At 47.7% G+C, this 23246-nt stretch overlaps 1 protein-coding gene across 1 annotated transcript in view; it reads left to right on the top strand.

Moving 5' to 3' along the window:
* Positions 1–1680: 1680 nt before the first annotated feature.
* LOC147666131 (exostosin-2) overlaps positions 1681–23246 on the top strand; it is a gene marked incomplete at its 5' end in the record, with an annotated part of 199490 nt that continues 177924 nt past the window's right edge. The window contains one exon of the mRNA XM_086949279.1: positions 1681–1774. Coding sequence (XP_086805405.1) covers positions 1681–1774 — 94 coding nt within the window. The remainder of the gene's footprint in view (positions 1775–23246) is intronic.

The raw sequence follows: 23246 nt of genomic DNA, 5'->3' as shown, positions 1-23246 counted from the left end.
CATCCCTTTGATCACATCCCATCCCTTTGATCACATCCCATCCCTCCGATCACATCCCATCCCTCCGATCACATCCCATCCCTTCCCTCGATCACATCCCATCCCTTCCCTCGATCCCATCCCATCCCTCGATCACATCCCAATTCTCCGATCACATCCCATCCCTCGATCACATCCCATCCCTCCAATCACATACCATCCTATCCCTCCAATCACATCCCTCCGATCAGATCACATCCCATCCCTCCGATCACATCCCATCCAATCCCTCCGATCACATCCCATCCAATCCCTCCGATCACATCCCATCCCTCCGATCACATCCCATCCCATCCCTCCGATCACATCCCATCCCATCGATCACATCCCATCCCTCCGATCACATCCCATCCCTTCCCTCGATCACATCCCATCCCATCCATCGATCACATCCCATCCCTTCCCTCGATCACATCCCATCCCATCCCTTTGATCACATCCCATCCCTTTGATCACATCCCATCCCATCCCTTTGATCACATCCCATCCCTCCGATCACATCCCATCCCTCCGATCACATCCCATCCCATCCCTCCGATCACATCCCATCCCATCGATCACATCCCATCCCATCGATCACATCCCATCCCTCCGATCACATCCCATCCCTCCGATCACATCCCATCCCTTCCCTCGATCACATCCCATCCCATCCATCGATCACATCCCATCCCTTCCCTCGATCACATCCCATCCCTTCCCTCGATCACATCCCATCCCATCCCTCGATCACATCCCAATTCTCCGATCACATCCCATCCCCCCAATCACATTCCATCCAATCCCTCCAATCACATCCCATCCCATCCCTCCGATCACATCCCATCCCATCCCTTTGATCACATCCCATCCCATCCCTTTGATCACATCCCATCCCATCCCTTTGATCACATCCCATCCCTTTGATCACATCCCATCCCTCCGATCACATCCCATCCCTCCGATCACATCCCATCCCTTCCCTCGATCACATCCCATCCCTTCCCTCGATCACATCCCATCCCTTCCCTCGATCCCATCCCATCCCTCGATCACATCCCAATTCTCCGATCACATCCCATCCCTCGATCACATCCCATCCCTCCAATCACATCCCATCCCTCCAATCACATACCATCCTATCCCTCCAATCACATCCCTCCGATCAGATCACATCCCATCCCTCCGATCACATCCCATCCAATCCCTCCGATCACATCCCATCCAATCCCTCCGATCACATCCCATCCCATCCCTCGATCACATGCCATCCCATCTCTCGTTCACATTTGCTCCACAAATCATATCTCATCCCAAGATCACATCTCCCTGTGATCAGTCTTCGCTCCTGTGACCACGTATAAAGACTGGCTCCTGATGCTGACGAGTCACCACTAGGGGCCGAGTGACCAGACATCTAGTTGACCACACAAGTAAAAAGGCTACCGACTTATGAAATACATTTTGTTTACAGATAACAGATCAGGCAGACGTATGTGCCTCTTAGAGCAGATCTGACGGTACGATTGCAATTGAGTACGTTTTAAAACTGTTACTTATTCAGTATGCTGATGTTTAGTAATGGATGGATTGTGCCTAAACATTTCTCTCGTCATTAACCAGCGCTTCTGCCTCTTCTTTATTCTAAATGCTTATTTCCAGGGCCGCCGTTGTTATCCCAGAAGATAAAATCCCTGACATGATCACCATTCTGCACGGCATCCCCCAAAGACAGATCGAGGAGATGCAGCGACAGGTAATTTGGGGAAAGCTGCGTTGTCTGACCCCTCGCATGTTTATTCATGGCACTCGGCAGCCGTTTAGTAGCACCTGTGTGCATGTGATCTGCTGCTCTTTGTGCAATAGGGGAGTGTGAGCACTGAACTTGGTCGCTCTCCAGGCTAAATGCCTTATTAATAGCTTTGTATTAAGCACTGTGCACACACTGAGAGCTGTCTTGTGCTAAAGATAGTAAGAGCCGTCAGATGTACAACCGTGGAAATAGCGCCTCGCAAATTGCGAGTTTTGTGAGACTCACAATTTGCGAGGCGCTATTACCATTGTACAACAGTGTTTTTCAGACTGTTAGCGATTCCCAACGGGGTCGCAAATTGAGAGGCTCATGAATATTAATGAGACTCTTGCAATTTGCAACCCCTTTGGGAATGGCACGCCCTCCCAGGTATGGTGGCCTGCTGGGCTCAGCAGAACACCATGTATGGGACTGCTTTTAAATAAAGCAGGTTTTTTTAATGCAGCCCGTTTTCCTTAAAGGAAAATGGGATGCATTTAAAGCAAAAAAATAATAATTTGGAAACGTTTTCTTTTCATTTGTTAAGGGCAGGCAGGGGACCACTGCAAGCCCTTAAAAACATATCCCCCTGCATTTGGAAAAGTGAAAGGGTCCCCGGGGGACCCCTAACCTTTTGCGAGTGCATTACCACCCTCATGAAGAGGGTGGTAATTTGCAAGTGTTTTGCGACCACAATTGCGGACGCACTCTTACCTAGGGTTGTGCTCGCTATTGGTAAGGGAATGCCCCTTCTTAATAGCGAGTCGCAAAACCCTATTTTGCGAGTCACAAAAAATTGCGAGAGCAAAATAGGGTTTGTACATTCCCCGGGCTTTTTTTACCTGCACAAACGGGTTTGCTAACCCATTTGCGCATGTAAAAATGGTCGTACATCTGGCCCTCTGTGCTGAAACTGGCACTTTAGGGAGCTGTGAGTACAAAGGTCTGAAAGAGGTGTGACACTTTACAGGACACTTGTGCTCTTGATGAATTTAGAAGCTGTGCATTTAGTGGCTGATGCACAACCCATATCATGCTGAGTCCCTTTAGTGAGATACTGACTCTTCTGCATAAGAGTATGTATACAGTGCCCTCATAGCTTAATTTGTAAAAAGAGAAGTACAGGTGCTGAAACTTTTGCCAAGGAGGCCACCGCTCATGTCTTCCTCTGGTGAGTCCCACTTTCAACACTCTCAATGCCTCAGTCTCTATCTTCTAACCTTGATCTGTTGTCTGTCCCCTAAGTCTTTGTCTAAGAGTCTATCCTCTCACTTCTCTAATTGTTTTCTATCATCGTTGTCACACCCTGTATTTCTGATTTGCCCCCTATTCATTTTAACCCTGCCCTCTGCTTGCTGTAACCCATCCTGCTTACAGCACAGGCATTGTCCCCAGCAGTTATGCTGCCATTGCGGTAAGTATGGCTGTCCTGCCTACTGGACTCATTCACGCTCAGCAAATACCATGCTAGGGTGCAGCGCACAGATTCTACAGGTGACCCCATGCCGCACAAAAGTTGTGTTGGGCCGCATCGAGCATAGCAGCAATGAAGGGCTGCCAGATATGCTACTCTGGCTACGCAACAAGTGAAAAGTCCACACTTGCTTTCATTTATTCTTCCTCAAGGACCCACACTCCCAAGTTCCAAATGTGCCCTTGCAGCTTCCTTGCTTCAACTCCGTCATGAGCCAGCCCCCAGCTACAATTATCCAATGGGAGGTTTAGGCTTAGGCAGTGACAGGGTGCAGCAGACTTGGGGAATAGAATGCAAGCCATAGTTTGTCGATAACTTCTTGGATTTGTGATCAGCATGATGACATCATCACGATTGTGGTGATACACAATCATGCCTGCCTGGGCAGGCGTATGCCGGCCTGCCTCTGAACATTTACCAGTCAGTCGCTGTGCAATGTTTGCTATTCTTTTTATTTTGAATTTGAACTATTTATATTGAGACCAACACCTGCAGGTGCAAAAATTGTAGTCCCGACCCTGTGAAAGAAGTGCAGGTGCTGAGCACCTGAAATCACCTACTCAAATTAAGCATGGAGTGACCTCCACCTGAGTACGAGGCGAGTATATCTGTGCACAGCTTAATATAGATTTTGTGAGTCTCTTTTTAATTAACATCTTCTTTATTAAAGATTTTTCAGCATTGTTAAATTAGGATTTTGTTTTGCTAATATAATCCAGAAAAATAATGTTAATGTTGTTGCTGGGTGTGAGCCCTTTTGAAGGTATTTGCCTTTGTTGCGTCTTAAGAGCGCTTTCATCTTTAGGGCTTTGGGTGTAAATGGGATGGGATATTCTAGAGCATGGGTACTCACAAACTTTCTCTCGGGGGCCAAATTTACAGTTTGGTTTGTGTCCGAGGGCCGCATTGGTGGGGGGCGGGGTCAGTGGGGGAGGGGCGGGGCTAGAGCAACAACATAAAACTGACAATGAGGTTGATCACAGGTCCCTGCAGCGGACACCTTCGTCCACTGAGCTGTCACGGCATACACACATCTCTCTCTCTCTTTCTCTCTCGGTCTCCCTCCCTCTCTATAGCTCTTTCCCTTTCTCTAGCTCTCTCTCCCTCTCTCCCTCCCTCTCTCCTGTCTTTCTCTGTCTCACTCCCTCTCTCTCACTCCCACTCTCTCTCACTCCCTCTCTCTCTCCCTCTCCGTCTCCCTCCCTCTCACTCTCCGTCTCACTCGCTTTCACTCCCTTTCCCTCCCTCTCCCTCCATTTCCCTCCCTCTCACTCCCTCTCCATCTCCCTCCATTTCCCTCCCTCTCCCTCCCTCTCCCTCCCTTTCACTCCCTCTCCGTCTCCCTCCCTTTCCCTCCTTCTCACTCCCTCTCTTTCCCTCCCTCTCCCACCCTTTCCTTCCCTCTCCATCCCTTTCCCTCTCTCTCCCTTCAATTCCCTCCCTTTCCCTCCATCTCACTCCCCATCAGTCTCCCTCCCTTTCCCTCAATCTCACTCCCCATCAGTCTCCTTCCCGTTCCCTACATGTCATTCCCCATCAGTCTCCCTCCCATTCCCTCAATCTCACTCCCTATCAGTCTCCCTCCCTTTCCCTCCCTCTCACTCCCTCCCTCTCACTCCCTCCCCCCTCCCTCTCACTCACTTACTCCCTCCCTCCCTCTCACTCACTCACTCCTCCCTCTCACTCACTCACTCCTCCCTCTCACTCACTCACTCCCTCTCACTCACTCCTCCCTCTCACTCCCTCTCTCCCTCTCACTCTCTCCCTCTCACTCACTCCCTCTCACTCACTCACTCCCTCTCACTCACTCACTCCTTTTCACTCACTCCCTCCTTTTCACTCACTCACTCCCTCCCTCTCACTCACTCCCTCTCTCACTCCCTCCCTCCCTCCCTCCCACTCCTTCCCTCTCACTCCCTCCCCCCCCCTCCCTCTCACTCACTTACTCCCTCCCTCCCTTACTCCCTCCCTCCCTCTCACTCACTTCTCCCTCTCACTCCTCCCTCTCACTCCTCCCTCTCACTCCTCCCTCTCACTCACTCCCTCTCACTCACTCTCTCTCACTCACTCTCTCCCTCCCTCTCACTCCCTCCCTCCCTCTCACTCTCTCCCTCCCTCTCACTCCCTCCCTCCCTCTCACTCCCTTCCTCCCTCTCCACTCCCTCCCTCCCTCTCCCACTCACTCACTCTCACTCACTCACTCTCTCTCACTCACTCACTCTCTCACTCCCTCTCACTCACTCACTCCCTCTCACTCACTCCCTCTCACTCACTAACTCCCTCTCACTCACTCCCTCTCACTCACTAACTCACTCCCTCTCACTCACTCACTCCCTCCCTCTCACTCCCTCCCTCCCACTCCTTCCCTCTCACTCCCTCCCCCCTCTCACTCACTCACTCCTCCCTCTCACTCACTCCCTCTCACTCACTCACTCCCTCCCACTCACTCCCTCTCACTCCCTCCTTTTCACTCACTCCCTCCTTTTCACTCACTCACTCCCTCTCACTTACTCCCTCTCTCTCACCCCCTCCCTCCCTCCCACTCCTTCCCTCTCACTCCCTCCCCCCTCCCTCTCACTCACTCCTTCCCTCCCTCCCTCTCACTCCTTCCCTCCCTCCCTCCCTCCCACTCACTCCTTCCCTCCCTCCCACTCACTCACTCCCTCTCACTCTCTCTCTCTCCCTCTCCGTCCCCCTCCCCCTCCCTTTCCCTCCCACTCCCTCTGTCATCTCACCATGTGGGGCGCACACAACTCACAGCCGCACCCGAGCACTTAACAGGCCATTTGCATGTTAATGTGGCCTTTGTATTTCACCTCTTCTTAGGCCCCTGCAGCTTTACTCTGGCCATTGCCTGGATCGCCCGGCCGGCAGCTCCCACAGAGCAGCAGTCTCTCGCGCTGCTGCAGACACTTACAAAAAAAACGTTAAACACAGGTATGATGTCTCGGGGGTCCGCGGGCCGCCAGGAAAGGCTTGCCGGGCCGCCACAGGCCCGCGGGCCGTACTATGAGTACCCCTGTTCTAGAGCATGACTCTGCGTACAGTGCTTTTCAGTCCCACATCGGTGATATCGGGGCAGTTGATGAAGGCAGAACCCAGAGGGGAATCATGTGATAGTTTTGTCTTAAGGGAGCCCATATGGGTTTATATAAAATCCTTTGGTACAGCACACGGCTGGGTTGTTGTTCTGCGTTCTTCCTTGTGGGGCTTTACAGTTTACAAATGGTCGTCTTTGTGATCTGACTGTCGACCCGTTATATAGAGTAAGCAATCTAGATCGATGGTTCTTAGTATTTTGAGTTCTGTGAACCCCCACTCAATCCCCCCTGGAACCTAGGAACCCGACCTAAGCAATTACTATGATTTGAATCCCAAAACAAAAATACTGAAACCAGTATCCATCAAAGACACAAGTTGCAAAATATTTTATTTAAATAACAAATACCAAAAAGAGAAGATCGAAATTTTTATTGCAGTGGGTAAGTTGGAGCTTTTCACAATGTAGTTTGGTTTTTAAAGATGGAGCAACATGCTAGACATTGTCACTCACTTGTTTGTCCGCGCATAGCAAGGCTTCTTCGCTTGAGGAGGTCAATCATCCATTCTTGACTCCATTGCTGTACCTGCTCTGTTCCCATTAATCAAGAAAAGTATGCCAATGTAATTGTAATTTGAATTCCTTTACCAAGCGTTTTAAAACTTAAAATGTAGCTTTTATGTACACGTACTTTATTAGTCAGTTAATAATATTTAATTTTGTTAACAGTTGCACACTCCCTAAGTAGGAGCGTCAGAGCCCTTGCGGTCTGCGGACCTCTGGTTAAGACCACTGATCTAGATATTGTCTTTTCAAAATGAACTATATACCTACCTAACTTCAGCTAGGCCTCATGTTTTGGGTTGTCCCTTGCTCAACACTTGGTCTACACTGCTTAGCCACAGTCAGTGACTTTTCTCCTCATTGTTTTCAGTAATGCAGTTTCCTTATTCTTGCGGGCCTGTGTAGTAGTTCTAGGTATGGTGCAAGAAACCCAAGACCAGTTTTGGCCTGGTTAGCGCTCATCAGTCTGGTACAGCTTGGTGCCAGTGGCACAGAAAGCAAGGGTGAAACAGTTTTAGTTGCTTGAGTTCTGGTACAGCACCAATCTGGCCTAAAGTGGAGGCGGGTTGTTCTGATTGAACAGGGTCAAGCAGGCTTTGCATATGGCTGGGTCCAAACTTAGGTGGCGTGATAGGCAAAAGGACGATGGGTTGAAATGCTACCCTGTGAGATTGCCAGTGGGTTGACTTAATGCCAGCATTCCTCCCATCACCTTTTGTTTTTTTGTTTTGAACTCATCTGCCTTTTTGTATCTAAAATGCATTTAGTCTTAGTTTAGCACCTCTCCAAATGTACCTTTTCATTTGCATGTCGATACCCTGTGGGATTGTGTGTGTTGACAGCAGTAGCTTCCTGAAAACATTGTTTAATGTTTTTGCAGGTCGGATTCTTATCATTTGTTTCCTACCCTAATGTGATATTTGGCGTTTATTATGTTGCGTTAATGGAATGTACCTCCTTTCCCCCAATTATTAACGATCATGTTACCCACACTTTTTTGGTTTGATTCTCAGGTACTTGAGAGTTTTTCAATCGTGAAATAGTTGATGTTTAATGGGGATTTCAGGCTGTAAGATGTCATAGGATTACCTTTGCTTTTGCTCCAGTGAATCTTATTCTCTGATATCTCTAGGAAGTTTGCTCTTAAATCAATTCCTCCCAGTATTGAAGCATTTCATCATCTCTTTGGAGTGGAGCATGTCCTTCAGGTTTGCTGCTGGTGTCTGGCCTCCTATATGTGTCCCTTTTAGCACACAATCACCACCAGACAATCCAGTGATATACCAGAGAGAGCTGTGACAGAGGGCATTCCTGTCTCATTCCCCAGTGTGAAGTGTTTCATCATCATATTTCCTTTATTTCGGTTGAATAAAGCCATAAAAGGTACATTATATGCATTTAAAATAGAGATGAAATAAAACCTGCAATTTCATTGTGAGAAAATATTTCTAGGTAAAAATAAGTCCTGTGGGAAATTATGGTCCAACAATACAAGGCTAATTATACATTTGTTAAGATCCTTAATATTATAGTAAAAAAAGATACTAGAAGTTGGATGAAACATCCCAAAGATAAAATCATTTACAAAGAGGAAAAATGAACCTTTAGATAAAAGGGTACAAAACCAATCATAGGTACAATTGAAACAGTACATTTAGTATGCACGAAATATGAAATTTTAAGAAGCATTAGAACATTTGAATGTTGGGAGCTCCATTGCAGACAATGGAGTGTTCCCTGCTTCTAGGGCCGTTAAAGGCCCGCAGAGCAACATTCCAATGTTCTACGAAGGCTTCTCGAAGCTCGAGGGGATTTATATCCCTTCGAGCTTCGAGAACCCTTTGTTTAATTTGTTAGAACATTCTGCCCTCTAGTGGCAGAATGTTCTAATAGCCTTATAGCCCTTCGTAGCAGGGCTATTCCAGCAATTAAAGTCCCGCTGTCTTGTTTAAGTCCCTCGCCTTCGGCTCGGGCCTTTAACGATTCAGCGGGCCTTTAATAGCCAGTATAGCCTGCTACGGCGGGCTATAAGACTATATTCAACCTAATATACCATATTGCCAACAGGTATCTTGCGAATTAATAAACCACACAGTCTCTAGTGTTGGTTTGTCTTATTCCAAGAGCTGTATGGCAGTTCCTAAAACTAAGAAGTTTACTAAGGGTAATCTAATATGTGCATTGTGTAGCATAGGCCTTACAGTAAAATAGCACATGTTCAATATTCTCTGGAACTTGATAACCAGTCGGACACAAATTAGATGTGTCTACTTTTTTCGTCCACAAATGGGTAAACATAGCCAACCGTAATATGCCCAATCTAAATGTAACATAAAGTGCACGTAGTGCAGGGTTGATAACCATATTGAGGTATTGCTCATACTCAGGTTCACATTTGAACATCAAGAAGGAATCTACCAGGGCGCCTGGGGTTGCAGCAGAAAGTTTTACTCCTAATGCATAATTCCAGTAGGACGTTTTCAGCTTCTCCCGAGCAACTTTGGGTAGTGCGGAGGGCTGTAGCCAAAAACCTCCCAGACCTAACTTGAATAACCAATTTTTAATATGGTTAAGCCAGGGGATCTTCCCAACATGGGGATCATCTAATATGATTCTAATGCAATCCATATAGGGACGTAGATGCTGATTGGTCCAGAGCTTTATCCAATACTGGATAGGTCTCAACATAGCAATGTCAGAAATCGATCTTGAGAAATGTTAATATGTGAAACCTGCATAGTTTATCTGGCCAAATAGGTAGTTCCACTTGGTTGATTTACCATCGTTGATCATTTTATGAAATGAGAATGCATTATTGGCTTTTACTTCATTTTATGTATTCCAGAGTATATGTAGCAGCATAGGTGCACAATATGACGATAAGTGACAGAGCACACTCTTGTTGATTGCAGTGGGCTAGGTACTGTCTTCAACCTTGGCACAAGTGCATGAAAGACCGTTTTGGTCTTTGTATTAAATATAGAATGTACCTAAAGCATTTACAGGAAGAACTATTTTGTTGGGTTTGGGCATTGCTGATATCCCAGCCCTTTGAATTCAACTCTTATGTCACCCATCCATTAAGCGTATCTGTATAGAGCAATGTACTTGAGTAATCATGTTTTGAAAAATTGTGGGGTGAAGCTGTCCTGCTCGAGTGAATTCCCTGAGATCCTGTATCTTATACAGCCCTTTTGATAACCTGTTTTGTTAGTTTTTCTGACTTTATCCGTTCTTCCCTACTAGAAATGGCTACTTCAGGCAGACTTTCATGAGACTGAGTTTTTATAACTGATCAATGATAGGTCTCAGAGATTTGGGAGGAAGGATGCTAGTTATTTATTTTTGTTGAATCACTAAGTCACCATTTTGTTTCCTTAAGGCTGGTGTTCCAGATATGTACTTATTTTTCTTTCTTGGGCAGGCAGTATTCTTCTGTTTTTTTGTGAATTTTCTTTTGTCCTTGCTCATAGTGCTTTTCTTTTTTCGCCTAAAGTCGATACTTCATTCAAGTTGTAAATAGATTTCTAAGGTCCTACTTGGTCAGAATCCATGGCTGTAGCTTCTTACTAGTTTATTATAAGTCTCATCAACTTTCTTAATTTGCGGTTTAATAGACTCCTAGTGTTGTGATTGTCTATTCCCTGTTATGCTTTTCTATTCCCTATTTTGCTTTTCTATTCCCAACATCTCATTATTTCCTCACCTAGATCTGCCTTGCAGCCTGTCCATAATGTGTTAGATGATTGCTTGTACTGTTGGTTGTTTAATTATATATTTTGCAATAATTTTATTCTTGACCTTCCCCCATAGTTTCTTCAAATAAGGGGTATCTGGTCTTCATTTTCCATTTGTCTGCTTTTCAATTCTAGTTGGTGCTTTCAGAAGTAGTTGTCCAAGACCTCTGCTTTCACCATCCAACCTCCAAGCCTGTTTTCACATATACTTGCACCATTCATTTAAAAGTGATCTGAAAAATCTGTTCCTATGCACTTATGAGTCAAATATGTGTTCTTTATTTTGCTTTTCAGCCTTCAGGGTTCATGGGGGAAATCTAGTCATGATGTTGCTCTAGAAGCCTCTGTGCTTATCAACATACTTGTCAGGTTTCATTTGTCCATCGTCCAGTGTCGACCCGCCAATATCTTTGTCTTCCCTATTTACTTGCTTTATGCTTGTAGTGAATGTACAGCATCCTTAGGCCTCTGTAATTAGATTTCAGCAGTTTGTTTTGTTCTTCTTCTTATTGAAGTTCGTTCACCGACCTACATTTAGAGACATCACCTTGATGTTTCTTATGCTGTGGTCAGTGTGCGTGATGTACACTCCTTGTTAGTCTGGATGGGATTGAGAAGTACGGTTATATGGGTAGCAACCATGCAACAGAATATAGTGATATGGCTAGGTGCTATCCTAGTTTTGTGGTTGTTCACTATTCTCTTTTGTTTCCTTTCCTACAATCCCTCTTTTGGGTTACTCTTTCAGTCCCTCTCTAGAACACAAAATGGATGCTCCGTCTATCATTTTAATTAAATAACCTGTGATGCTTTGCCTGGCTGGCCGTCTCCCTTTGTTTACTGCACATCTTTGTTTTCTGACAGCTCAAAAACGCTGTTATTGCATTGACTTCTCTCTTCCAAGTCTGTGTTCGAGGACAAACTATTTTGCAATCTTCGTCTGTCGGACGATTCCTCGGATCTTCCGTCCCTACCTTATCCAGTCGGTTACTGGCGTGTTCATATCCGCCTTCATTGAATTAAACTTCTTTTCAGCCGCTTCATCAACGTGTTCTGTTGGTGGTTTGATGTTGATAATTTCCTTCGGGACCCTGTGCACAATTCAGTGACGACATCACTGACTTTATCACCCCACACGCCCTCCCCTCCGAGGACTACATTCTATTGGGAGATCTCAATTTTCACCTGGAAAAGAGTAATGACAACAGCGCCACCACCCTTCTGGACAACCACGCCAACCTTGGACTCAAACAACTTGTCACTACCCCCACCCACATTGCAGGTCACACACTCTACCCTATCTTCACCTCCAGCAAACATGTCTCATTCAGCCACACCACAGCTCTTCATTGGACGGACCACAGCTGCGTTCACTTTATCTACAATAAGACCACAATCCACAACCATCCGCAACCCACCCTGCGTAGAAATTGGAACAAACTCACCATCGACCAGATCTCCTCAGCGCTCCTTCAAAACCCCCCTATCCACTCCTCAAACCCCGACCAAGCAGCCATTAACCTCACCCTTTGGCTATCCAACAGTGCCGACATCTTAGCACCGTTGAAAAAACGTCAAATCAAACTAGGCAGCAAAAACGCCTCCTGGTTCAACGATGATCTTAAGAAATCGAAGAAACTCTGTCGCTCCCTCGAGAAGGCCTGGAAAAAAGACCCAAACACCAGCACTAGGAACGCCTTCAAAAACGCCACCCGCATACACCACCAACTAATTCGGTCCGCCAAGAAAGCCGCATTCAAAGACCGACTAGATAACAACGCCCACAACAGCAAGGAATTATTCAACATCGTCAAAGAATTTACCAACCCATCAGCCAACTCCGACATCACCCCCTCCCAAGCCCTCTGCGACTCCCTAGCTTCCTTCTTCCACAACAAAATCGCAGACATCCACAACAGCTTCGACAACCGACCCGGAGACCAACCCACTCAACCTTCTGCAGGACCTTCAACCCCCCTGAAAATCCTTAACGACTGGAACGCAATCTCCACTGAGGACACCATCCGCCTGATGAACTCCATCCACTCAGGATCCCCAACTGACTCATGCCCTCACCACATCTTCAACAAAGCAGACTCCATCATAGCTCCACACCTCCGTGACGTCATCAACTGCTCCCTCAACTCCGGCACCTTCCCGGAAAGCTGGAAACACGCAGAACTCAGCGCCCTTCTGAAAAAACCCACAGCTGACCCCACCAAACTCAAAAACTACCGCCCCATCTCGCTTCTTCCTTTCCCGGCCAAAGTCATCGAAAAAGCTGTCAACAACCAGCTCGCCACCTTCCTCGAAACCAACAAATCCCTCGACTCCTCACAGTCCGGATTCCGAGCCAAACACAGCACTGAGACTGCATTTATCGCAGCAACGGACGACATTCGCACTCTACTGGATAACGGAGACACAGTCGCCCTCATCCTCCTCGACCTCTCCGCTGCCTTTGATACAGTCTGTCATAGCACCCTTCTACAGCGCCTCACAAACGTCGGAATCCAAGGTAAAGCACTGGAATGGATCACCTCGTTCCTCACCGGAAGAACCCAGAGAGTCCGGCTCCCACCATTCAAGTCAGAGGCCTCTGAAGTCATCTGCGGAGTACTGCAAGGATCGTCACTCAGCCCCACCCTCTTCAACGTGTACATGAGCCCCCTCGCGGCCATCGCTCGCCAACACAATCTCAACATCATCTCCTACGCTGACGACACTCAACTGATCCTCTCACTCACCAAAGACCCATCCCGACGGACCATGCACGGAACCTGGGCGCCATCCTGGACTCCTCACTCTCGATGACCAGACAAGTCAACGCCGTCTCATCATCTTGCTTCAACATTCTCCGCATGCTCAAAAAAACATTCCGCTGGATCCCCACCGAAACTAGAAAAACGGTCACTCACGCACTGGTCACGAGCCGCCTGGACTACGGAAACACCCTATACGCCGGTACCACCGCAAAACTCCAGAAAAAACTCCAACGCATCCAGAACGCTTCAGCCAGGCTCATACTAGACATCCCGCGTAAAGAACACATCTCTGGTCACCTGAAAAACCTCCACTGGCTCCCCATAAATAAGAGGATTACCTTCCGCCTCCTAACCCACGCACACAAAGCACTTTACGAACTTGGACCCGAATGCCTCAACACACGACTGTCCTTCTACACCCCCTCCCGTCAGCTACGATCCTCCAACCAAGCCCTTGCCACCGTACCTCGCATCAACAAAGCCACCATGGGAGGTAGATCCTTCTCCTACCTGGCAGCTAAAACTTGGAACTCTCTTCCCACCCACCTTCGCCTTACTCAGAACCACCTAGCATTCAGAAAGCAACTTAAAACTTGGATATTCGACAAGTAACTCCCCCCATTCCTCAAGCGCCTTAAGACCCTCTGGGAATGTAGCGCGCTATATAAATCCTGACTTGACTTGACTTTCCATCGTCTACGGGTATGTGTCTACCACTGTCTTCTGACTATCTCATAGAACAAGGCGCTCAGTGGTGTGAGATGGCTGCTGTGTAGTTCCTTTTTTTAAGTGGTGCCTTAGGTAGCTGTTGGATCATAATTCGGAGCTTTTAAGTGCTAGCACCACCACTTACTATTTGTGGCTGTCGAAGAGCAGCAGCTGTGGAATCTCTTGTTGTGTAGACTTCTATTAAAATCAAGTTGGATTAATTTTCGTTCAACTCATGTCAAATAACATGAGCGACGACAGTAATTGCCCTATTAAATACCATCCGCTTTTTGCATCTACTCCCTCTTGTGAGTAGTGTCTGCGCTGCCCCTTGGGTCACTGACTCTCTCTCGCTGCTCACACACAGTGTATGCTCTACCCTAAGTCTAAGAGCTATAGGCGAGAAATTAGCCAGCTGGAACCTCTTGTGTGTGCTTAATTTCTTGAAATGAGTTCATAATTCCTGCGGCATAAAGAGTCCTACCTTCTCCGCTTCCGCCCTGGCCCACCGGTCATTGACGGCAGAGCCAGTATTGGCACCTTTTTTTATTAAATTGAGCAACAACCTCATTGGTGTGTGCGGACCGCGCTAGCAGTGCGCTTCATATTCCCATTCCAACAGTGTTCCACACTCCGTCAATTGGAGGAGCATTCAGTTCGGTCCCATGCTGCAGAAGTTCCCCCTCTGTTCTCTCTCCCAATTCTCACCTTAGAGCCATACATTCCACCAATAGTATCCTAGATAACTACCCACTGTAACTGTGCTGCAAATAATCGAGGCCACAGCCCAGGGTATCTAAGCTTCTCTCTCCAGGTGGCAATCTCTGCCTCTCTACTTTGTCCGAGGTTCAACAGGAATTCCTCAGTTTCCATATGTAGTGATGGTAGTAATATACTGAGGCAAGGTAATGCAGAAATTGAAACAGAACTCCCTTATTGGCAATTGCAATCCTGCCCATTGTCTGTAGTGGCTTTTACTTGTGTCAAAGAAGCACTCCCCTCATGAAATCCAGGGCTTTTCAATCATTTCCTTCAAAGACCACACCCGTGGCATGGTATATTTCACCTCTGCGGTATCAAAACAAGATACATTCCCACTGCAAACATTAGAGATTTGTTCTATAAGGTATGTGTATGTATATGGTATGTGCATGACTTTTCCCCATTAGCTTGTAGCTTTTACACCTTTCTGTAGCGTTGTAGTACATTCACTACTTTCCCCAGGTACGTACATCCCTAAGATAAACCTACTAATCGGAACAGCTTGATAAGTCCTATTTCAGGCATGTGCCATGTTCGCGGTGCCAGTTGAAGGCAGCTTAGTTAGAGCTACTGATGCCACCTGCTCCCCATCTAATGTGCCCACTCTGGCCTCATATCTATTGATGTGTCCATCACTGTGGGATTGGCCAAGAATGCTACGCCAGGTCTGACCCATGATAGGGACTCACATAAAAACAAACACAGGGAAGACTGTGAGAAAAATGAACCTCTCCTTCTTATCTTCACTCTAGTCCCCTCCTGTGCTGTGGGCTCCTTTCACCATGGAAACGCTTTCTGTATGTGGCCTCTTCCAAGGTGTGGGAGCTCCAATGATCTTTATTGCACTGCTCATACACTGGACAGTCCACCTGAGGATGATGCACAGATTGCGGCCTTTACATTGTCTGCAAGAGGAGACTCGCTTGTAAATATTGACCCCACTGCTAGTTGTAGCATCCTGCCTTCTACGAAGTACGCAAACACTCTACAATGTTGCCCGCCCCCGCAAGGTAAATAATGATGGTGCTGCTGACAATGTACAAACGACAGCTAACAAACTTCTACTGTGCCATCACCAGGGCTCTATGGTCAAACATGCCCAGGTTCCTGCAGGATTCCCTCTCCTGCCAGCCCTGGTCAACAGTTACGCTGTCAACACACACTGACCGTGCACAAGCAAACCCACAAGGCCTAATGTGTGTGCTGGCAGGACAGTTACCATGTACAGATTCACCCCAGGGCATCTGTAGTCATTGCGGTGACACTTGGCACGCCATCATTGTCTGATCGTTGTGTTTCAGAGTCTCTTACATGTTCAGAGCTGTCTTCTAGAACAGGACACCGGACACCTTGCTCAGTGTGAGGACTTCATCTAGTATCCAGGGGCCGCCGGGTATCACTGGAGCAACCAGGACCGGGCACCTTGCTCAGTATGAGGACTTCATCTGGTGTCCAGGGGCCGCCGGGTATCACTGGAGCAACCAGGACCAGGCACCTTGCTTAGTGTGAGGACTTCATCTGGTGTCCAGGGGCCGCCGGGTATCACCGGAGCAACCAGGACCGGGCACCTTGCTCAGTGTGAGGACTTCATCTGGTGTCCAAGGGTCGCCGGGTATCACTGGAGCAACCAGGACCGGGCACCAGGGGCCACCGGGTATCACTGGAGCAACCAGGACCGGGCACCTTGCTCAGTGTGAGGACTGTATCTGGTGTCCAGGGGCCGCCGGGTATCACCGGGGCAACCAGGACCGGGCACCTTGCTCAGTGTGAGGACTTCATCTGGTGTCAAGGGGTCACCGGGTATTATCGGAGCAACCTGGACCGGGCGCGTTGCACTCCGCCCTCAGTTCTCTCCGTTTGTCTCCGCTTCTTTCCCTTCTCAGTTACAGGTCCTTGTTGTCTCGCTTGCAGCAGCTATATGAATTTCTTTCCCCTCATCCCACATATCATCTTGCCCTTTTTCGGTTTCATTTATTTTATTTCCTTAATTCATCATTTGCCGGGGCAGCCTTTTGGCGCTAGAAAATAAAAGTTCTACGTAGCACAAGCAGGAAGCAAGGAACAGCTAACAGAACAGGATCAACTTTTGGGCCTTTTTCAATTTTCAAACATTTCAGAGGTTGCAAAGCTCACCGGGGGCGTCATTGAACTGAGGGCCAAGGGGCCGAAGCCTTCCTACGACTCGGACTTGTTGGAAGTGGGGCATATCCGGTAAGAGAGGACACCCCACCGGAAGGCGTGAAAGAGGACATAGGGAATCAACTTCAGTGACAGAAAGGTGGGACTGTGCAAGCCCCTATGCACGTTACAAAGTCCTGTAACTTGTATTCTTGCTTGACTGGGTGTCTGTGGAGTAAACGTTAAGAGCAAGCAAGATATGCCTTTTATGAGGTCTTTACTGCTGCATTTTCAAGATGTTGAAGCTTAGTAAAGCCATTCTCCGAATACAACGATGTGGGGCGTTGAAGGCGTCACAGTGCGACAACAGTCACCCGCACAATAAGCACGCTCTTAGGATGAAAGAACGGGAAATGTTTTTAAGCACCTTAAGTTGATAGCGACCCGCCGCAGAAGATGTGGCATAACGTTCAAGATTTAGCCAGAGATGTCTTTCCCAAATACAAATGTCCAGTTTTTTCACCATTTAGTTTTAAACAGCTGTCACCTTCAGCTATGCAAGCAAGCAGTATTTAAGGTACTCAGTAGAGTTGGCTGACTTTCGATGAAACGGAACAAGAAGCCTGGTATTGTCAGCATAGTCTTAAAGTCTCATAGTGTTAAAGTCGGAGCTGATGAGCTCACGGAGAGGAGATGTTAAAATTTAAGAAATTGGGATAAAGTGCAGAGCCTTTAGTGACGCCACGAGGTAAGCTCGGTACAGAAGACTGGAGTGGTCCTGCTCCTCTGAGGTGGCCAGTGTGGGCTGAGTGATTAACCAGGTGAAGTGCTGATGAAAGGTCTACGTCAGCAGGCCAGCTGGCCTATCTTGCCAAATCCATACATCATCATTGACATGACTGGCCCAGACTCGGTGCTCGCATTCCTCAAAGCCAGCTTGGCCTTCATCTAAGAGATTTAGGTCTTCAAGGTGGTTAACAAGAAGACACGTCTCCGTTGTCTTTGCAGTGACAGTCCGTATCACCAAGAGCAGAATTTTAATTACGGGTCGAATGATATCTTTTGTAGTGATCAGGTAGAAGGACAATTCCAGAAGCTCAAGAGGCATTGATCACTGGGTCCACTCCATTGCAGATGACTGTCTCAAGTCCATGGGCACCAATGTTGTTTGGACCCTACTTTTCGAGTTATCCGATCTTGGCTAGCCTAACCCTCCCTCATCGAAGGAACGGAGGAGATTGCACCAGTTGAAGACTCAACAGTGAGATGGTAAATGGTAAAATCACGAGTGAGGTGGTAAATTCTGAGGAGCCACGAAGCTAATTCATTCTTTGCATTTATGTTTTCATAGATGGTGATGATTTTAGACCGAGCAAAGCTCGCTAAATCATCGCGAAGTGCCTGTGAAGGTGCAGTGGCCTTAGAGGAGGCACTAGGACAATGGAAAGAGTTGATCTGAATAAAATAAAAAAATCATAACAGAAGTATGGAAAGAACGCCAGGTGAGAGATAAAATCTTATTTGGTTTTGAGGAGAAGAGCTTTATAGAGCTTCAGAAGCAGAAATTCGTATTTTGATTCTTGTTTAGAACCATTGCACAGCGTATTTCTTTTTATTTAATAAATTTTTATTGATAAAAAATATAACGTCACCCTCCACCTCTCAATCTTATTTTCAGATAAAAACCATCAAGTACCTGCCCACTCTCCATTTATAAAGACAATTATTTAGTGGTACCAGCTGGTCTGCAAAGGCTGAAAAAGGACTAAAGTTCCAAAGTAAGACAGGCAGAGTTTGGGGGATTATCATGATCTGGATGGAAATCAGATAAACATTGAAAGAGCAGCCTCCATGGCGAGGTTCCCCCGCATTCTGCGAGTCCTTGCTAAACCCAGGTCACACCCCTTTGTAAACCAGAGGGAATAGTAGTGGCCAAACTGACCGATGAATGAGTGTCTCGGCTCAATGTTTCAGCTTAGGAATAAAACCCATGTATCCATCGGGACCTCCCCAACCGTGATCCTATTTACGTATGCGCTAAAGACGTATCTCTTTAAAGAACGCCTCATCACCGTGCAGTAACTGACCACCTCTGCTCCCAGACCCCACATTTCATTTTAGTTATTTAGTATGAAACTTTATTGTATGATTAAGTAAAATCTTTTACAAAAACGGAAGAAAGGGCAAGTTTAGAAAAAGTTATAATAAAATACATAAAATCTAAGTAAAACAACATGTTTAAAATGCAAAGATACTATAAAATAACTGAACACCAATGACTTAGTACCAAAAAGATAAAGGGAAGAAAAAAAAGCGGTCCATTTAGAGACAACGCATGCAGAATTTAATATGCAGGGGATGTGCAAAACTGCTGGGGGCATCCTGTTCTTACCAAAAATTAGTATAGACATGTATATTATTAAATATGCGGTGATAAGTAACTACAAGTGTCAGTGGTACTTGATGCATAGTTTATTCAACGGTCACTTCTCTGGCTGATCATATGAGCGTTCCAGCAGACGCATAAAACTTCCCAATGAGTGTCATTTTAGTTGTTTGTTGCAGTATCTTTGCCATGGACCTGTACAATGCACAGCTGCTTTTTACCCAGGAATGAGCTACACAAAACTACATACATACATTCATTCATATGTGGATACAGAAAAGGAATAGTCCGTGAATGGGTTAGTGAGAAAAGCTCCTGAGTGAGAGGGTCGGTCTACGAACAGAACCTGCCGCAGACCCTCCGGGCTCTCTGAAAGGCGACGTACAGAGATGTCCGATGCATCAATGGCGTGGCAGGTAACTTTAACTGAATTATCAACAGAAATTGATATTCTTTAGTAGAGTTCCTGCATGTGATCCAAAAATCCCACCTCAAGACCTGTCGGGTGCAAGGGAATAAGAAAGAGCGGATAGTAGGAAGGGGAGGAACTTCAACTGCAGGACAGTGTTTCAGGGGAAGATTGAAAGACGGCGTTGCATGTATTTAGGGCTACCATCCATCCCTTTACATATTTGATGTGCTATATGTGCATTGAACGATTGTACCTGTGACTAGTCATATGGGTTACATTTCCTATTGCAGGACACAAACCTAGTTCAGTCCTCTCACATCCTGTTTCCCCAGTAGTAATCCTACCAAGCGATATGGACCGTTGCCCTATGTTTTTCCCCCAAGTGTTGTCCCAGTTCCACCTCAATCATACTGTAGATCTGCCAGTCTTTTTCCCTTAACCAGACTCCATACTGGAGAGAGCTCTTCATACCCTTTATGTCAAATGCGCTCTCGTGTATTACTTCAACAGGACAGAGCCCTTCCGCATGTCTGATCAATTACTTTCTGCCTTCACAAAATCTTTCAAAAGCCTGCCTATTTCAAAGGCCGGTATTGCCTGACGGGTGATAAAGTTCATCCAAACCTGGTACCATAAAGCAAAAAGAGTCCTCCCTGTTATTACCAGGACAAACTCTATATGCATGTAATCAGCAACCACGAACTTATTTGGGTATTTTTAGGCTACCTGACCTATATAAAGCAGCCTTTGGTCACCCCACACACATTCACTAATCACTATTGTGTAGATACCTTAGCCTGCCAGCAGGCTGTAGTTGGCCAGATAGTCCTATGGAGTTTGTTTCTTTCATCTGCCTCATCTGCACGCTGGCCACCGCCTGTTGGGTGTACCGCTTACAGTCTATGCATAGCATGTGTAACAGCAGCAGCACATGCTATGAACGGAATATGTTCATTACCTTGCAATCAGCAGTTTAAGGCCTACAGTGCTGTAGATTCTCGTGGGCCCACCCTCCTCCCCGTGTGGTTCTGCTTGCACATCTCTTCTCTTTCACGGTGCATGTGGTGCAGTGGTGCACCATTCTGCATTCACTCCATACTTGCTCTCCGCCTCTATGCGGAAATAATGTAGCATGGAGTTGGAGCCCATGTACATTCCCCTCTAAGGGTTAAGTCGCATTGCATCCTGGGACTCGAAATAATTCTTCGAAGAAAAACAACTTGCAAACATCCGAGCCTATAAAAGGAATGTTCAGGACAGATGAACCAACAGCAACAGATGCTCCGGATAAGTATCATTTCCCTTACAAGGTGCTGGCGAGGCGAAGATTGTGTGGCACGATTTAGAGGACGACCCAGCCTAGAGTAGACGGCATCGGCTGTCTTCAGAGTGTGTCCAAGCACTCTTCAGGTAGCACTACTTGGCACGATATGCGTTGCATGTACATCTGTTTATAAAGATCATGCAGAAGAAACAAGTTGCTTCCTACAACACTTTATCGACATTGCAATCCCTGTGAGGGACCGACCTGCAGCCCGCTCCGCCATTCTATCCTCAAGCTTGAGATGGGCAGTCGTAAGAAATGTGCCTATCAGTGAGTGAGGCTTGACATTAATAAAATCTGAAGGTTTTTTGGGGTCTGAGACGATACTCTGCAAAAGGGGCTCTTGGTTGATCAACCAGAAGATGGGAATTGTGCAAAGGCCAGGGAAAAGCTCAGAAAAAAGCAAGAGGTGTCTACAGAGAACATGGAAATTACCTGAAGTGGAGCCGTGTGTTGAAGAAAAAGAGCATAGTTGTTCTAAGAAAGGCGGGATATGGCTCAAAAAGAAGACAAGTATGAGATTGTTTGTTTGGAAGGTGATGATTGTCAAACCACCATTGAAGTATTGTTTCACGAGAAACAAAAACTGTCAGAGGAAAGTGCCATTATAGACAAGTAAAGATTGCCAAGAGTAGATGAGATTGTACAAATCAGTAGAGAGTTAATCGGAGGAGGCGCAACATTATCCGGAGAATGGCAATATTTTCAAAGAGTAGCAACGTTGTCAAAACAGTGGCATCAAGAGAGCTGTGGGAAAAGGGACTGGAGCCTTCCAGGAAACTGATTGGAGACAGTCAGAAGAGTGGCAGGGTGGGCTGTCGAAGAGTGGCGGGGTGGGCTGTCGAAGAGTGGCGGGGGCTATCGAAGAGTGGCAGGGGCTGTCGAAGAGTGGCGGGGTGGGCTGTCGAAGAGTGGCGGGGTGGGCTGTCGAAGAGTGGCAGGGGCTGTCGAAGAGTGTCGAGGGCTATCGAAGAGTGCTGGGGTCCTTGGAAGGGTGGCAGGGCGACTGTTGGAAGCCTGGTAAGGTGGGCTGTTGGAAGGCTGGTGGGGGGACTGTCGGAAGGCTGGTGGGGGGACTGTCGGAAGGCTGGTGGGGGGACTGTCGGAAGGCTGGTGGGGGACTGTCGGAAGGCTGGTGGGGGGACTGTCGGCAGGCTGGTGGGGGGACTGTCGGCAGGCTGGTGGGGGGACTGTCAGAAGGCTGGTGGGGGGACTGTCAGAAGGCTGGTGGGGGGACTGTCAGAAGGTTGGCAGCGGACTGTCTGAAAAGTAGCAAGGGACTGCTAGAAGAGTGGTGGGGGACTTTCGGAAGAGTGGCAGGGGACTTTCGGAAGAGTGGCGGGGGACTTTCGGAAGAGTGGCGGGGGACTTTCGGAAGAGTGGCGGGGGACTTTCGGAAGAGTGGCGGGGGACTTTCAGAAGAGTGGCGGGGGACTTTCGGAAGAGTGGCGGGGGACTTTCGGAAGAGTGGCGGGGGACTTTCAGAAGAGTGGCGGGGGACTTTCAGAAGAGTGGCGGGCGACTTTCGGAAGAGTGGCGGGGGACTGCTGGAATAGTGGCGGGGGACTGCTGGAATAGTGGCGGGGGGACTGCTGGAAGAGTAGCGGGGGGCCTGCTGGAAGAGTGGCGGGGTACTGCTGGAGGAGTGGGGGGGTACTGCTGGAGGAGTGGCGGGTGGACTGCTGGAAGAGTGGCGGGTGGACTGCAGGAAGAGTGGCGGGTGGACTGCTGGAAGAGTGGCGGGTGGACTGCTGGAAGAGTGGCGGGGGAGTGCTGGAAGAGTGGCGGTGGAGTGCTGGAAGAGTGGCGGGGGGACTTCTGGAAGAGTGGCGGGGGGACTTCTGGAAGAGTGGCGGGGGACTGCTGGAAGAGTGGCGGGGGACTGCTGGAAGAGTGGCGGGGGACTGCTGGAAGAGTGGCGGGGGACTGCTGGAAGAGTGGCGGGGGGACTGCTGGAAGAGTGGCGGGGGGACTGCTGGAAGAGTGGCGGGGGGACTGCTGGAAGAGTGGCTGGGGGACTGCTGGAAGAGTGGCTGGGGGACTGCTGGAAGAGTGGCTGGGGGACTGCTGGAAGAGTGGCTGGGGGACTGCTGGAAGAGTGGCTGGGGGACTGCTGGAAGAGTGGCTGGGGGACTGCTGGAAGAGT

The sequence above is a fragment of the Lissotriton vulgaris genome, unplaced genomic scaffold, assembly GCF_964263255.1.
Source record: "Lissotriton vulgaris unplaced genomic scaffold, aLisVul1.2 SCAFFOLD_3144, whole genome shotgun sequence".
Classification (NCBI taxonomy): Eukaryota; Metazoa; Chordata; class Amphibia; order Caudata; family Salamandridae; genus Lissotriton; species Lissotriton vulgaris.
The sequence above is the reverse complement of the archived record's forward strand: the minus strand, read 5'-3'. Positions and strand labels throughout refer to the sequence as shown.